The sequence below is a fragment of the Saccostrea cucullata genome, unplaced genomic scaffold (genome assembly GCF_032062105.1).
Source record: "Saccostrea cucullata isolate Sc308-1 unplaced genomic scaffold, CSIRO_AGI_Scuc_v1 ctg279, whole genome shotgun sequence".
Lineage (NCBI taxonomy): Eukaryota > Metazoa > Mollusca > Bivalvia > Ostreida > Ostreidae > Saccostrea > Saccostrea cuccullata.
The window spans coordinates 297,501-313,649 of record NW_026933486.1 but is presented as its reverse complement, the minus strand read 5'-3'; the positions used below and the strand labels follow the sequence as shown (position 1 = coordinate 313,649).

Sequence of the window (16,149 nt, the reverse complement as noted above, 5' to 3'; positions counted from 1 at the left end):
ATGTAAGGAAGATTATTTTTTGTCCAGGATATCAAAACATAATATTTTTTGCTCAATATGTTTAATTCATTTTAAGAATTATGCTGTCTTATCCCCTTTATCTAGAAAGACTTGTGAAACGTTTACTGAGACGGCTCCACTCTTTAGGGGATGTATCTGCGATAAAAAATGTTACAAGCTTTAAAATAAATATGGAATTTAGGATTTCAATGAAAGTATGAATAATAATACAACAGGTATGTTGAAATTTGAATATTTCATAAAGTTTAGTTGGATAAATTCAACCGAAGTAATCAAATATCTAACTCTTTTCTACCTTGACACCTATAAAATCAACCATTCCAATTTGACATAGTTATTTTTTGAGGTCCACGACGGGGGACTCGTCACATTTGTAATCATATTGCAGCCTTAGACCGAACAAGAGGGCAACATCGTAAATATTACCTAGGTTTATGATTTACTACATGCAAATTATTTCATAGAATTATACCACTCACTTTAACCGAAAACGTATATCTAAATGATTTATTATAACTGTGTTTTGAAGAAAAAGTGTCTTGCCAAATGTATGATCATGCACGTTGGGTGTAGCTTTAGGTGAATGGTTGCCATCCATTCATGTAATTCGGTCAGTTTGCAGTATGGTCTGAATTGCATGGTGATGGACGAGTAGTCTGTCATGTCAAACCAGTCGAGAATAACTCGTGCAAACTGGGAGACAGAAAATAATCAAGTTAAACAACAACCCTCCTCTAAAAACATAAAATCAAAAAAGTATATTTGAATTCATGAATTCTGCATTTTCTATAAAGAACAGAAGAACAGTTACAAAAGAGTATTTAATATCCCCCATGGCCATAAGAAACTGGGGAGGGTGGGGTCCTGGAGGCACTTTTTTAAAGTTTGCCGATATATTGTCCCCCGCTTGAAAAGTGGGGGATATTAATTTGGGTTTGTCCGTCCGTCCGTCTGTCCGTCCGTCCGTCCGTCCGTCTGTCCGTCTTTCTGTCTGTCTGTAACGCTTTCGTTTCCACACGATATCTCGAGAACCCTTTGAGCTTTTGCAATGAAATTTAGCATAGCAATTCCCTATGGACTAAAAAAGACCCCTATTGATTTTGAGGTCAAAAGGTCAAAGATCAAGGTCATAAATAAGCAAATTCTGTCTGTTAAAACACTTTCGTTTCCACACGATATCTCGAGAACCCTTTGAGATTTTGCAATGATATTTTAAATAACAACTCCCTGTGGCCTAATGAAGACCCCTATTGATTTTGAGGTCAAAAGGTCAAAGTTCAAGGTCGTAAATTTATACATTCTGTCTGTGTGTAATACTATCATTTCCGGGCGATATTTCAAGAAGATTTTGAGCTTATGCAATGTAATTTTATACCAAAACTCCCTAGGACGTCTCTCGCCCCCTCTCAAAGTGCCCCGCCCCGTTTGTTTTATTAGTATTTATAGTATTACATGTCGCTATTTTTAGCGCAGGGTCATGAGGAGAGTTATTGCGTATAAAACAGGTTCTCGGCGGACTTTATGTTCTTATTACATCTATTAGAACTCTTTAATAAAGGCTAAATAAATCAAACACCATGGATTGTGTAAAATTTTGAGAATACCGAACATGAAAACATGAATAAATACATATAGGTGACTTCAGTTCTGCATATACTTCACATCGGGTAACGCGATTCCGTGGTCCAGTGGTCATGTCTCTCGCTTCAAATGTGAGAGGACCCGGGATCGAATCTCGGACGATCCTTTCTTTTTTTTTTAAATACTTTTTTTTTTGCTAAATGATAGTATTCAGCATGTGAAATGAAAAATTTATGAGGTTATAAAATCATTATTACAGTGTGATAAATATTCTATATAAAAAGAATCTTCTATACACATAACAAAGAATAACCAATCAAATCTTAATATGCATATTGACATACATGTATTTTATTTGCTTCAGTATACATGTATACATTTAATAATTCTACAAATTTAATTATTTACAACTTAAGTCAGGGGGATCCGACACCCCCCCCCCCCTCCACGAACTGCGCATGGTTTACTTTTTCCCTAAGCGGGGGACACAAATTCTCTGAATTAGCTTGTTTTCTATATTCCCCAACCCAACCCACGAAACAATATTTTTTTTACATTAAACAATTTTCTTGTTTTGCTTGTCATTTTTTATTTCATATTAGTAGGTCCCTGATGTAAGTTATTTATTTTTTATCTGAGTGAACCCCTTTCAAAAATGATACAATGCCACTGGTTTGTTCCCCTTATAATTTCTTACAAAAGGATGTTTTTATGTTACATGGGTGACAGAAGAAATTAAAAAATAACCTTTAAAAGGTTTATTATAAATCATATATCCAGGCATCCATATTTTTATCTTTCTTAAGGAATAGACAATATTAAGGGAACCTTATCTGACCTCCTATCTGCCCTGTAGATAGAGAAGACAATAGACCTATGACTGATCTTATATGTGGCCAGTGTTGGACAATGTAACCTACGTGACCCTATAAAGGAGAACCCAATCAACTGACACGTGAAGAAATCGTCCATACAAAAAAGGACGATTTTGGTGGTAAACATGCAACTATCGTGAACAAGCAGTGTGTTATTTATGTAGAAGAACTTGTGGTGACTTCCCCAAAACCTTTGTCTTGATATGTATATCATTATCATACTCGATAAACAATATGGTCAGCTGAAGGACACGTATGTATAAAATGCATTTATCATAATTGCTTTTTTAAAAGGGGGCGTCCAATACACTGAGAATATGCGCACTGATCAATTTGAAAAGAATTGTGAATGATTATAGCTACATGTCGAAATATAAAACTAAAACACTTATTCAGAATTCATCACTGTAGGCCTATAACAATTGGAACAGGTGCCCTGTGGTGTCTTGAACAGGTGCCCGGTGGTGTATCGCACAGGTGCCCGGTGGTATATCGCACAGGTGCCCGGTGGCGTATCGCATAGGTGCCCAGTGGTGTATCGAACAGGTGTCCAGTGGTGTATCGTACAGGTGTCCAGTGGTGTATCGCACAGGTGTCCAGTGGTGTATCGCACAGGTGCCCGATGGTGTGTCGAACAGGTGCCCGGTGGCGTATCGCACAGGTGCCCGATGGTGTATCAAACAAGTACCGGGTGGAGCATCGGACAGGTGCCCGGTAGCTGTAACACAGAAACGGTAAAAAACCAATTGAGCTTAGTCGAACTTGACTGAAAAAAATAGAACATACGTCAAGATGTAATTTAAGCCTGTAGGAAAAGCAGTAAGCACATAAAAAACTGAACACTTTCTTTATATCGAATCTTCATGATAAAATCCCTTTTTAGTTTGATTTTTTTACATGGATCCACGCAAATGCTGAGTAAAAGACTAGCCGATCCACCCGTGGATATCGAATAATGAATCATCTGATCCCAGGGTCATATATATTAAGCTTGATCACAGTACCAATTCCAGTGAACATGTTTAAAGACTGTTCAGAATCACCTTTGTAATAAACAGATCGAGAGAATAAAAAGATACAAGAGATTAGTCTGTCTAAGCGGTACATAATTTAGACATTTGTCGATTGCTTTCATCATGGTATACTAGAATATACACGGTACATAATTTAGACCTTTGACGATTGCTTTCATCATGGTATACTAGAACATGATAAGTATACAAAGATACAAGAATTTTGATCGTTTCTGTCAAGGATTCTACGCAACTCTCGGGATATCTGTTTCACCGTGCCATAGCGTTACTATGATGCAATTATTCCGTAACGTATGATGAAACGATTCCTTATGGGGTTTTAACATGGAGATTTAACCAAGGTTAGTAAATGTCGTATTAATATGCCTTGAATGCAAAATAGCCCTAATTGTGTTAGCCGTTGCATTATAGGAATGACACAGGCATCTGTTGACATAACGGACCAAGTCCAGAGATGCACCGTTTTCTTAAACACTTTGCACTTTCATAATAAAGAGGCTTAAAAGTTCCGATTTATTCATAGAACTTTGTTCCCAATCAAGTTACAAAATCAGCTACAAGTTTACCATAACGAAAATGCGTTGTTTTTCCATTTCACTCTAGAAGTGTGATGAAAATATTTATTTAATCGCTTTTAACATAGATTTTTAGAAGTAACGTATGATGCAACTATTCCCATCATCAGTAACGTGCAATGCAACTATTCTTTAACACACGTATTAATAGACCAATATGTTGGATTTCTTTACTGGGACACGTTTCAAAGGAAGGTAATAAAATTACTCATTGCTTTCTTTTTATCACAGAATACCAAATGGTTAAGAAAAAAAGCAAAACTTGACTATAAAACGGCTAAAAGAAAAAAGTGCAGCAAGAAAAAAGTCATTTCATCGATTTACCAAACTCCGAAAAGAAAATTTCCTACCCCATTTAAATCCAAAAATCGATATGTTAATACCCCAAACAGATACACTGCAAAAAGTCCCCCGTGTGCATTATTATTATACTTTTCTTGTACATACGTCGCCGATATATTGCCTGAAATATTGCCGAATTGGCGTAAAACATTAATCATTCAATCTGGTACATATGCGATGTATAAATTGAAAAAAGGTCCTCAATGAGTTTGAGATATTACTGCTTGTGAATTAAGAAAATTTATCAAAAATGGACCTGTTAGTATTGATCTCAGTTAACTTTGTTCCTATGACTTTGAGCCGGTGAGTTTCCTCGCATTTAATGAGGATATCACCCGGTTATTCTGGTATATTCCCTAGTCCATAGCTTTACAGAACATCATTATACCCCCCTTTTTTTGGAGATGTACATGTAGTCAAACAAAATATTGAATTTTACTTGCAGCATTTCTTAATTTTGCTGATACGATTTTACAGTACCAGTTCGAAGATTTGATAGACCAACGACTCACTAGAAAGGAGCCATTATGAAACTAACTCCTTTTATGCGGAAAATAAATCATGAATGAATGAATGAAAAAATATTTGAATTGAAAGCATGACCATAAGATTTCACTAATTGTCCCAATGTCCAATCATTCTCTAATAATGCACACGGGGGACTTTTTGCAGTGTTTCTGTTTGGGGTATCAACGTGTCGACTTTTGGATTTAAATGGGGTAGAAAATTTTGTTCTATTCGGTGTTGGGTATGGGGATGAAATGACTTTATTCTTGCTGTACTTTTTTCTTTTAGCCGTTTTAAAGTCAAGTTTTGCTATTTTTCTTAACCATTTGGTATTCTGTGATAAAAGGAAAGCAATGAGTAATTTTATAACCCTACTTTGAAACGTGTCCTAGTAAAGAAATACAACATATTGGTCTAATAATACGTGTGTTAAAGAATTTGCATTTTACTGATGATGGGAATAGTTGCATGCTATTTAATAAATATCTTCATCACAATTCAGAGTGAAATGGAAAAACAACGCATTTTCATTATGGTAAACTTGTAGTTGATTTTGTAACTTGATTGGGAACAAAGTTCTATGAATAAATCGAACTTTTAAGCCTCTTTATTATGAAAGTGCAAAGTGTTTAAGAAAACGGTGCATCATGTCAACAGATGCCTGTGTCATTCCTATAATGCAACGGCTAACACAATTAGGGCTATATTGCATTTAAGGCATATAAATACGACATTTACTAACCTTGGTTAAATCTCCATGTTAAAACCCCATAAGGAATCGTTTCATCATACGTTACGGAATAATTGCATCATAGTAACGCTATGGCACGGTGTGTTTTCATCGTTACAGTCTATCATGAATCTAAGTCGAACCACGAATTCAGCAGTTTCCCCCTTAATTTTTATGTTGATTTTTAGTACTGTTACTTATTAAGTTATTATGAACTGAAAGAGAAAAATTAACTAATTTTTGGTTATACTTTTAAGAAATGCACTATATCATTTTAGGCGGAAGATTCATTGTGCGTGTTACCTAAAATATCTTTTTTTCTGCGTAAAATCTTGCAAAGATAACGGTCTTTGAGAACTGCTGGAGCATGCTGTTTGGTCTGTCAAATGGAATTGCACACAAGAGATGTGTTTTATAAAATGTCTACCTGTGCAGAATAAATTATTACACAATTCAAGTTAGCACGCACATAAAGCAGCTGCAACGTGTTTTTATGAAAGAAGTCTGCGAGTGTCATGGTTTTTATTCAACACGTTATCCTGAAATAACAAATACGTATGTGAGCTACAGTTCTGAAAAAAAAATTTGACCGGGTATAAAAGAAATACATGTACTACCTGAACAGTGAACACTCAGTCATATAATATATGGACCGATCACTAATGTACTGAACAGTGAACACTCAGTCATAAAATATATGGACCGATCACTAAAATATTTGAAAAATACAAAATGAATAAATTATTGTGAATGAATGAAAATTATATAGATCTATAATATAAAGTATTATAAATAAAGAATGAAAATCATGTATAAGATTTATCAAAAAAAAAAAAAAAAAAAAAAAAAAAAAAAAAGAATTGGGTTCCGCTATGTTGGACGGGCTACCCACCGGCGCCTATTCACGGGCGCGATCCCACTACTGCTCAACACGGGAACTTTTGTCTGCTGTGTTTCCACCCTGGACCAGTACGTCCCTCCTTAGACAACCTGGTGAGTCTGGGCTCCCCCGGACCCACCATATTGATGCTGAGCTTAGCGCGGACGCCCGATCGACATAGAACACCGATGGCCAGAACCCCCGCCCTCAAGCGGTCCACCAACCCTAGCTTCCAAGTAGCTGGATTACAGGAGCACGCCACAACTCCCAGCTGCGTGTTCAACGACAGCACTTCATTTTAAATCTCACTAAGAAACTAAAATATCGCAACTAAATTTTTACAATTTATTTTTTTCATCTAATTTTGTAGATTTTGCTGCAAATGAGCCCAGTACTTCCTAGATTTTTAAATATTTAAAAGGAAATATACCAAACATGCCACGTTGCACATGTAGCGACACCTGCAGTCGACCTATATTGCACACGATACGTAACTCTATTTTTTCTTTGTCGATCCCAAACAGATATGGAAGAGTTATGTTTCCTTACAAATCTTTGATACTTTAATTGTTTTTGAAAAATACATTGGACGATTAAGAATGATGTTTTAAATCAAACAAAATTTATGTTTATAGCCTCAGGGCAAGTATGAAAACAACCATTACAAATATCTGTAATCCTGAAACCTGATGATTTTACGATGTGACGATAATATTGAAGACTGGGATTATTATTTTAATAAAACATAAATACAAAATATTATGGTAATCTTATACACAAGTAGCATTATTTGCTTCATTCTAGAAATCGTGTATGTGATAAAATTCAATCTAGGGGGCGGCAAAGTACACAACATTCTCAAAATGACCAATTTTATTTGCTATGGATTTTTAAAAAAAAATCTTATTAGTTCTGGCCTAAGACAGTAAATTCAATTAACTTATGTGAACAAATAACAGTAAATTACCAGTATAAATGGTAACTCAACACGAAAACATAGCTTATAAATACAGATCGAGTTGTTTTGCCTGTTTGTCAAATTCCATTCTGTACAGGAAGTTAACATACTTAAAAAGATACTGCCACAACGAGAATAAATTTGTCATTTTTCCTTTGGGCTTAAAGAAATATATGGAGATAACGAAACGAACAGTATTCAAGCTCAAAAGTCAAATAAACAATACAAAATTGGAGCAGAGCAAACACGGACTTCCGAAACATCAGAGGTGGCATCAGGTGCCATAGAGGACTGAGCATCCCCTGCTCCTTCTCATGATCGCGAAATAACGGAAAATCCGTCGTCAATTCAGTGTATAAATAATGGACTAACAATAAGTATGAAAAACGTCAGTCAGCATTAGACTCAATGATAAATTGTTTTTTATACTGGTCATTGTTTCGACCAAAGAACTTACGGAATGATGATTTTAGATGAGTCGGCTTATATTCTTGTTTCACCAACTTGTTTGTCAATAATATACCTCGTTTTAGAAATTGTACGTACGTAGAGCATGCTCTTGCGTATCGAATTAATTGAGAGATATCAACTCCGTATTTAGGTGATGAAGGTATAATGCTGCATAAGCAAGGGAAGTTGACGATTGAAAAGTTAAAGTCATCACGTTTATCATAGAGCTTGGTTGTTAGATTACCATTAATGTCCTTTTCAAGTAAAATATACAAATATGAAACAGATGTAACAGACTCTGTGGTATCTTTTATCTCAAGCTCCGGGATATATCGTAGTGACATAAGAATGGAAATTACCATTGTTAATTGACAATACGTCGTCGATATTCATGTATCTAAATGTCGAGTTGAAGGCCAGAGCAAGTGTTTTCCTCTTTTCACGTATAAGATTTTGGACAACTGAATTCTGCTTCATATGAATACAAAAATAGGTCTGCTAATAACGGGGCGTAATTTGTACCCTGGGAATTCCATTAGATTTATGGAAGACCTGGTCTCCAAAAACCACATAGATATTGTCAATCAGAAACTCAAGCATATTTTTGATTTGAACATATTTTATTGCACAAAATATATACAATGGGATTGGGCACAAGTTCCAAGCATATTTTTGATGTTAACTTCAAAGTACTTGTGTGTACAATCAGATTTTTTAAAAGAAAATAAGAACAACGAACTCTAACTCTTGATTCTCGCCTACATTTTGCACCCATTAAATTCAATATTGATTGCAATTTGGCCATTAAATCTTTGTTTAATACAAAGAACAGTTCTACGTTAATTGATTTATCATTTTAATTCCAGCGCTAGATAGTAAATTATCATTAATTCCAGCTCTTGAAAAAAGGGGGGTAGATGATATTTTCTAGTGAAATCGAACTTTCAAGAATCACCATATTTTGAAATAGTCTTAAATATGATAAAATGCATTTCATATCTTTTCTTATGTTTTACGCAAATAAACAAAACATATATAGATTAATAAAATACAATTATTTAGTTGTAAATAGCTTTAAAATTGGTGAAAAGTCAGCATTTTTTTTTCGTTTTTTGTCTATAAACATATGTCCCCCCCCCCCCCCCCCCCCCCCCCCCCCCCCCCCCCCCCCCCCCCCCTGTGAAACACAAAAAGCTTTGGCATAAATTTGTAAAATGACAGTCCATATTACCTGTAAAAAGGAATTTTTGTTTCACGGGGGGATGTTTTAAAAATATTTTCCGTTAATTTCTGTAGTGAAAAACACGTTTTACCAAAATGATAGATTTATCTCTCTTTGGTATCCCAAATAAGTAACGTTTTATGAAAATTCATATAAATATCTATAAAAATGTTGAAAATCATTCGAATATGTTAACTTTTGAGAATTGACTTAGAGGTAGGCGGGTGAACAATACTATCGTTCATAATTCTTTACGAGTTTCATTTTTATTGAAAAAGCAACTGTCAATGATATAAAAAGCCTGGATCCGGACTTAAATTTATCGTGGGGAATGGTTGAACGTTGAAAAGTCATAAGTTTTTTAAGCTGTTGATTTTGGTAAAATCTTGTTATTTTAAATTTTCCAAAAGTTCCTCGGAATTTTTAAGTATCCACATCTGATTTATACCACTTCTCGAATATATTGCTGCACAGCTCTCTTGGAGTTTCTCCTTCACGTCTGTTAATATCTTATTGCAGAGTAAAAGAAGAAGCAAGTTGAAGATAAACTGATGACACAAACCAAGATTGAAAACCAGAAGTCTCTGTCGAGACTGTAGCTCTACTGGTTTGTACTTATAACAAGGGAAGAGAAAGTAGCCATTGGGACTTGAAACTTTACAACAGCTAGCAATAAATATAATAATGATCCTTGATTAAGTCTGTTTTGGGGGCAACTTGTGTGCCATATCAAATTAACATCAGACCGAAACTGTAGGAGGAGTATCGATTCTAAAGTATTTCACAGATATTTCTTTTTTTAGTAACTGTTGCAACAACGTTCATCAAAATCAAGAACAAATGCACTACATAATAAATCATAGTGTAGTCTACTTGTGTGCCAAAGAATATTAAAATCCGACCAAAACTGTAGGAGGAGTAGCGTTTTAAAACAATTCCACAGAAATTTCTATTTTTAGTAACCATGGCAACACCGGTCATCGAAATCAAAAATCATAGTGTAGTCTACACGTATGCCAAGTTATATTGAAATAAGACTAAAACTGTAGGAGGAGTAGCGTTTTAATGGAATTTCACAGCAATTTCTATTTTTAGTATCCATGTCAACACCGTTCATCGAAATAAAAAAAACCCCGATGCACTAAGGTATGTATCTTAGTGTAGTCTACTTGTGTGCCAAGTATTATTGAAATCAGACCAAAACTGTAGGCGGAGTAGCATTTTAAGGAAATTCACAGAATTTTCTATTTTTAGTAACCATGGCAACATCGGTCATCGAAATCAAAAACCGATGCACTAAATTATGTATCTTAGTGTAGTCTACTTGTGTGCTAAGTAATATTGAAATCAGACCAAAAATGTAGGAGGAGTAGCATGGCAAGCTTCGGCAAACACGTTGAAGAAACAATGACATCAAAAGTCTCGTTTAAAATCACCAATTCAGATGTTCTTTGGACGATACAACGACCTTGTCATCAATTATAATCTATCATTTGAGCCGAATGCTGACTGACCTTTTTTTATATGAATTGTTAGACCATTATTTACACACGCAATTGTTTACGAATTTCGTCTTTATTTCCCGATCATGACAACGAACAGAAGGCGGGTGTGACTGGTCGAGAGGGAATGCTTACTCCTCCATGGCACCTGATCCCACTGTTGGTGTTTTCAGAGAGGTCCGTGTTTGCTCTCGATTTGTATTGTTTTAATGAACTTTTGAGTTCGATAACTGTTGTCGCCACAATTATTATAAGGTTTTATCAAGTTTTAAAATCTTGTATTTATTCGATATAAATAAAACTCATTTCCCTTGAATGGAATGTAAATAAATATTTGAAAATGGAAAATGATTTTAAATAATCGAATTTTTGGAAAGGGAACTCTAGATGTGAGTCGGATTGAATTATCAGATGTGAAAAAAAAGTCAGAGTTCTTCTAAAATACGGCCGAGATCTCAAAACAATGGCTACATTCGCCTGCTGCAACCAAAAATACTTATATTTTCCTTATAGTCTTTTTCATATTTTATCACTTTCAGTCTACTGAAAACAGACCGACCATACATCGATCATACATCAAATAAATATGATGCCTTGTACTGTGTTACAGCATATTCGAGAATTATTCTCGTGAATCAAATATGGTTTTCACAAAACTCCGAAGAACTTTTAGAAAATTTAAAATTACAAAAATCATTAGCATTAAAACGTGTATGAATTTTTTCTTACGGTTACAACCTTTCCTTACTATAAATCAAAGTCCAAGCTTTTTGACATCATAGGAAAGCGCTTCTTGTAATATATTGTGAATTCTCGTGTTTAATATTTACTTCGTAAAAATTATTTTGAATCAACACATAATATTATTTCCTCTAAAATTGATTATAAAAGGATGCTGGAGATCATCATTTACAACATCTTTGTAGTGTTTGGAGACAGATTTTGTTGGAATTTCGATGGGCACTAATTATGCTCCTTTAGTCTTTATTATCCTTTGAAGCAGAATGAATTTTAAAAACTTTACCCACTTGCCGTGACCTTCAACTCGACATTTAAACATGTTCACGATTTTTTTTTTTATCAATTAACGATGTTTTTTTTATGTTGACTTGATATATATCCCTTGTAAACTCGAAATAAAAGACAATCGGCCACATCTGTTTCATACCTGGATGTTTCATTAACCAAAGAATACAGTCTATGGCAGGGAGTACCAAAGAAACTGCTAAAATTTCCATTCATACCTTAACTGTGTCCAGTCATGATAGATCCAATGATGGGTATTGCCAATCAAAGTCATTATAACGGCTACAGAACTAGCTTCTTGCCGTACAAGTGGGAATTTTAGCGAGACGCAAGTTTAGCGATTTGTCCTTAAAAATTGGTATTTCATTTTTAGAGAGATGTAATTTTAGCAATTTTAAAAAGCTCGCTTACGAAACTATTACAAATTAGAGGTACTGTGAGCAATTAGCATACGAAATGATACCCCCCGCCTCCCATATGAGTATAATGGCAGTGTCCATGTTTTGCTATGGGAAACACAAAATATGTGTCGGATCAAAAAGTAAAATAAGAGGTGCTCAATGGCAATATGTATTAAAGATTTTGTGAAAGTTTCATCGAATTTCATTCAGTGGTATGAGAGGAGTTGCGGATAAGAGATGGGTACCCCAAAGCGTAACAGACGGACGGACGCACAGCTAGACGGACGGGCGCACGTACAGACATACCAATTACTATATACCCTCCCGCTTTTCAAGCGGGGGGTATAATAAAACGCAATTAATTTTTAGCGATTCAATTTTAGCGATCTTGGCACCCTCGCTAATAATGCCAAAATTAAATCCTCGCTAAAAAATCTGCTTATTCGGTTTTTAAAAATTTAATTGACATCTCAAAATCACGAAAATACATCTTATGAAGTTAATTCATCAAGAGGTAAAGTTCGGAATTTACACAAGCCACAGAAAATCTCTTTCGAGATAATAATTCTTTACAATCGAGAATTTGCATACAACACCTTCACTTGAGTGCATGCAATCAGTCATTTGGAAAGGTGAAACAAAAGACACTGAGCTAGGTGTTAGAGGCAGGTCTACCTTTATACTACCTGTTTGTCTTTCTCTACCTGAAATTTTATCAAGTCGGATAAACACTGCTTTATGACCAGATTCTGAATGTGGCAATGCCCCTTTACCAGGGAATATCGAATATTCGCAGAGTGATTAGGAAATTGTTTGTTGTGTAAACACAATTTAATGACTGGTGGTGCTTATCCGTTATAGACAGTTGACAGTTTGAAGACATTTGTTGGTCTATATTACAGAAAAATCATCACCGCTAATTTTTATAACAGATGTAAAGGTATTTATAAACGTAAACTTATAACAGCAATATCCATTAGAGGCGTGTGCTTCATGTTCTATAGGTAAATGAAATAAACTGGTCGATTTTCACTGAATACAAATGGACCGTCAGTGGTGAAATTCCGCTATCTTATCTGGCAGCAGTTATTGAAAAGTTTTAACCGTGTTCAAACATGCAAATTATCTTTTTCACGTCACAAGGAGCAAACCTATTGGACAATCCCGCCGTTTGATATATGGTGCTTCAATTTCACAAATACACAGGTGAAAACAAAAAAAAGTGCAAGTGGCTCTAGACTGGATTTGAAAAGTGGAGACTTTAAGACATGGCGATGAAGGATAATACAACTCGGGAACTTTAAGAAAAATTTACTGTGTCCATCAGTCATAAACTATGTGGAGTGCTACCAAAGTTCGGGCCCGGATCACGGAAACTGACCCCGTCTTCAAGGCCCGATACATCGGCTGTGCCGAGACTTTTACCGCGAGTGGTCAAGGCTGCACCACGGGGCCGGTACAGAAGCTCTGGGATAACGCCGGGGGCGAAAAAGAGCTGAAAAAAGTGACCATCGTCATCAACACGGGCGGCATAACCATCAAAGGATCCGATAAGAAAAAAGAACAGGGGAAGTTTTATCCCATAGAGACCATTTCATTTTGCAATGCGGACTTAGCTATCAATGAGCGCATCTTCTGCTGGATTTGTAAGGATTCCGAGTCTCCGTCGTTACAATGCCACGCTGTGATTTGTGGAAGCAAAGAGGAGGCAAAATCCATGTCTCTCGTAATGTCTCGGGCCTTCCAAATAGCTTACAAAGAATGGAAGACTTCCAAGGTTCGCGAGGAACGCGAAAGCAAAAAAATCCGTACTAAGGATGAAATTAAAGGTAAACAGTCAAGTTTCCGGAAGGATTCGGACTCTATACATAGTAGTGAATCCGGATCTGATACCCAAGCAGTTGCCCGGAAGTTATCCAGGCGAGATTCCGGATGTCAGACTGAAATGAACGATTTATCTAATGGATTAGATAGCTCACTAAAGATTAAAGATTCTAATTTGGACACCGTTTCTGAGACCGGAAGTAATGTCCCTCCTGTACCGGATGTTAATTCAGTGTCGGTAGGGACTGAGGTGCAATCGTCGGAAAAAGAGTTTTTGTACTGAATACTTGATATTACATTAATAGTTGTTTAAGGTCTAGTCTAATTCTTTGATATTCATATTCAATTATAAATTTAATGTACAGGACAAACGTTAAATCATTAAGCTGAAAGGTTTGTTATATATATAAGCTGTCTTTGTTGAAAGGATGTGGCTCAGTTTACTTTAATTTATGCCCATAAATAATAATGAAGGCATTTATGCATTTTTAGATGTTTTTTGCATAATTATTTCCTGTCTGATACACAAATGAAGTCATTTTCTTGTATGTGATATGCATTTATCTGCACCAGACTCAAGTAAAAATATTACTTCCTGTTACCGTTTGATGTATTAGTTAACTAACTTCAAGCTATCCATCAAAAAAACAGCGGACCAGATTTATGACAGAGAACCAGATTTATGGAAAATTATATATCAACAATGGAGACCCCGTTAAGATATTTATGGCTTCATTTTAAGAGCTCAATATATTATAAAAAGTTCAAAGAAAACTTGATATTAGCATAAGACCCTCAGGCCAGCCATGTATAGATGTTTTGAATTACAAACCTTAAAACAATGCACCAGAGAGAGGGTTAATTGGCCATTAAAACTATTCCTCGTAAGAAAGTTCAAGTACATGTATATACATATTTTTACTTTGATTTAAAATTGGACTTGCGTTTTAAGAAAAAATAAATAAATGGAATATCGCTGGCATACTCGTGACGAATTTTTACATTTCATATGCTTTATTGGTAGCTACTTAAATATGGCATTGACCAATGAAATACATGTATATTTAATAGATATATGCAGTATAACCAAGATACAGAGGAACATGTAAGGTTATCTGTAAAATAACTGAGTAAATATCACACGTTTCCTAAGTTTACACGAGTATCATTGAGCGGGGCTCTTGTCGATTGGCGTCATAGAAACACGGCCCTTTGTAAATCAGAGGTTTTTACTTTAGGACCTTTGAAGAAATTTTATGACCTACATAATATGAATACTCAGTGATTAGGATATCAGTAGTTTTACACACAGGTGGAAAATTATTTTGTTTCCATTTAATCATAAAGATTCAATACACAGAATCGAATTTATAGCGTATTCGAATACTCCGTAATCTCAAATCGCAGTTTTGTGGGAGTTATAAATTAAACTGCACAATGTGATTACAATTTAATTGTGTCTCATTCCACGAATGATCTTTATGATAACTGCGAAAATTAAGACAGAATAATTTTTGTTGTGACATAATCATTGTGCTACAATGAACAAAACATAACCATAAAAATGTATATATTAAAATTTAATAAAATGTATAAAATAAAAATTAAAAAAAATTCAATCGGCGAAACCATTCCGAAAATGTTTAGTCAATATTACTGACTGAAGAGCTTTATCTTATACACTGTACATGTAAATGACATTTTTGAACCATAATATATCTCCGTTTGAAGGATGGCAGATTTCTAGACGCAAAAGGGGACATTATAAAACTTTCTTGACTGTATTTTGTGTCATCAAATGTACAGAACTGGATACTTTTGTCAATCCAATTCTTTGTTATTTCACTATGGGTTGTGTAAAAATCAATAACATTAAATGGATTTATAAAATGTTAAGAGGCGTCTAATATGTCTCCAGCTAAATCCCAATAAAGACTGCCAATATCCCATCAAGAGGAAAGACTTAAATTTTAGTCCCTGGTTCAAGATGAATAAAGCATCAGTTGTTTAGGGGATATGTATTAATTCGGGGAATAAGAGAGAGAGAGAGAGAGAGAGAGAGAGAGAGAGAGGTCACCTGTATCAAATTTTAAGCAAAGAACATAAATAAATTAAAAAAACCCAGCCAACTATCCAGCCTCTCATCCTCCCAAAATACTCTTATTTGAAAATTCTTTTTTTTTTGTTTTTTTTTTTGAAATTTCAATATATAAAATTAATA

General features: G+C 35.0%; 1 protein-coding gene across 1 annotated transcript; it reads left to right on the top strand.

Annotated features, from left to right (window-relative positions):
• Nucleotides 1–12,755: 12,755 nt before the first annotated feature.
• LOC134238459 (low density lipoprotein receptor adapter protein 1-like) lies at nucleotides 12,756–14,524 on the top strand. The gene has a single exon (XM_062720589.1). It carries the CDS (start codon nucleotides 13,441–13,443, stop codon nucleotides 14,209–14,211), a length of 771 nt encoding a protein of 256 aa, XP_062576573.1. The 5' UTR covers nucleotides 12,756–13,440; the 3' UTR covers nucleotides 14,212–14,524.
• Nucleotides 14,525–16,149: the final 1,625 nt, after the last annotated feature.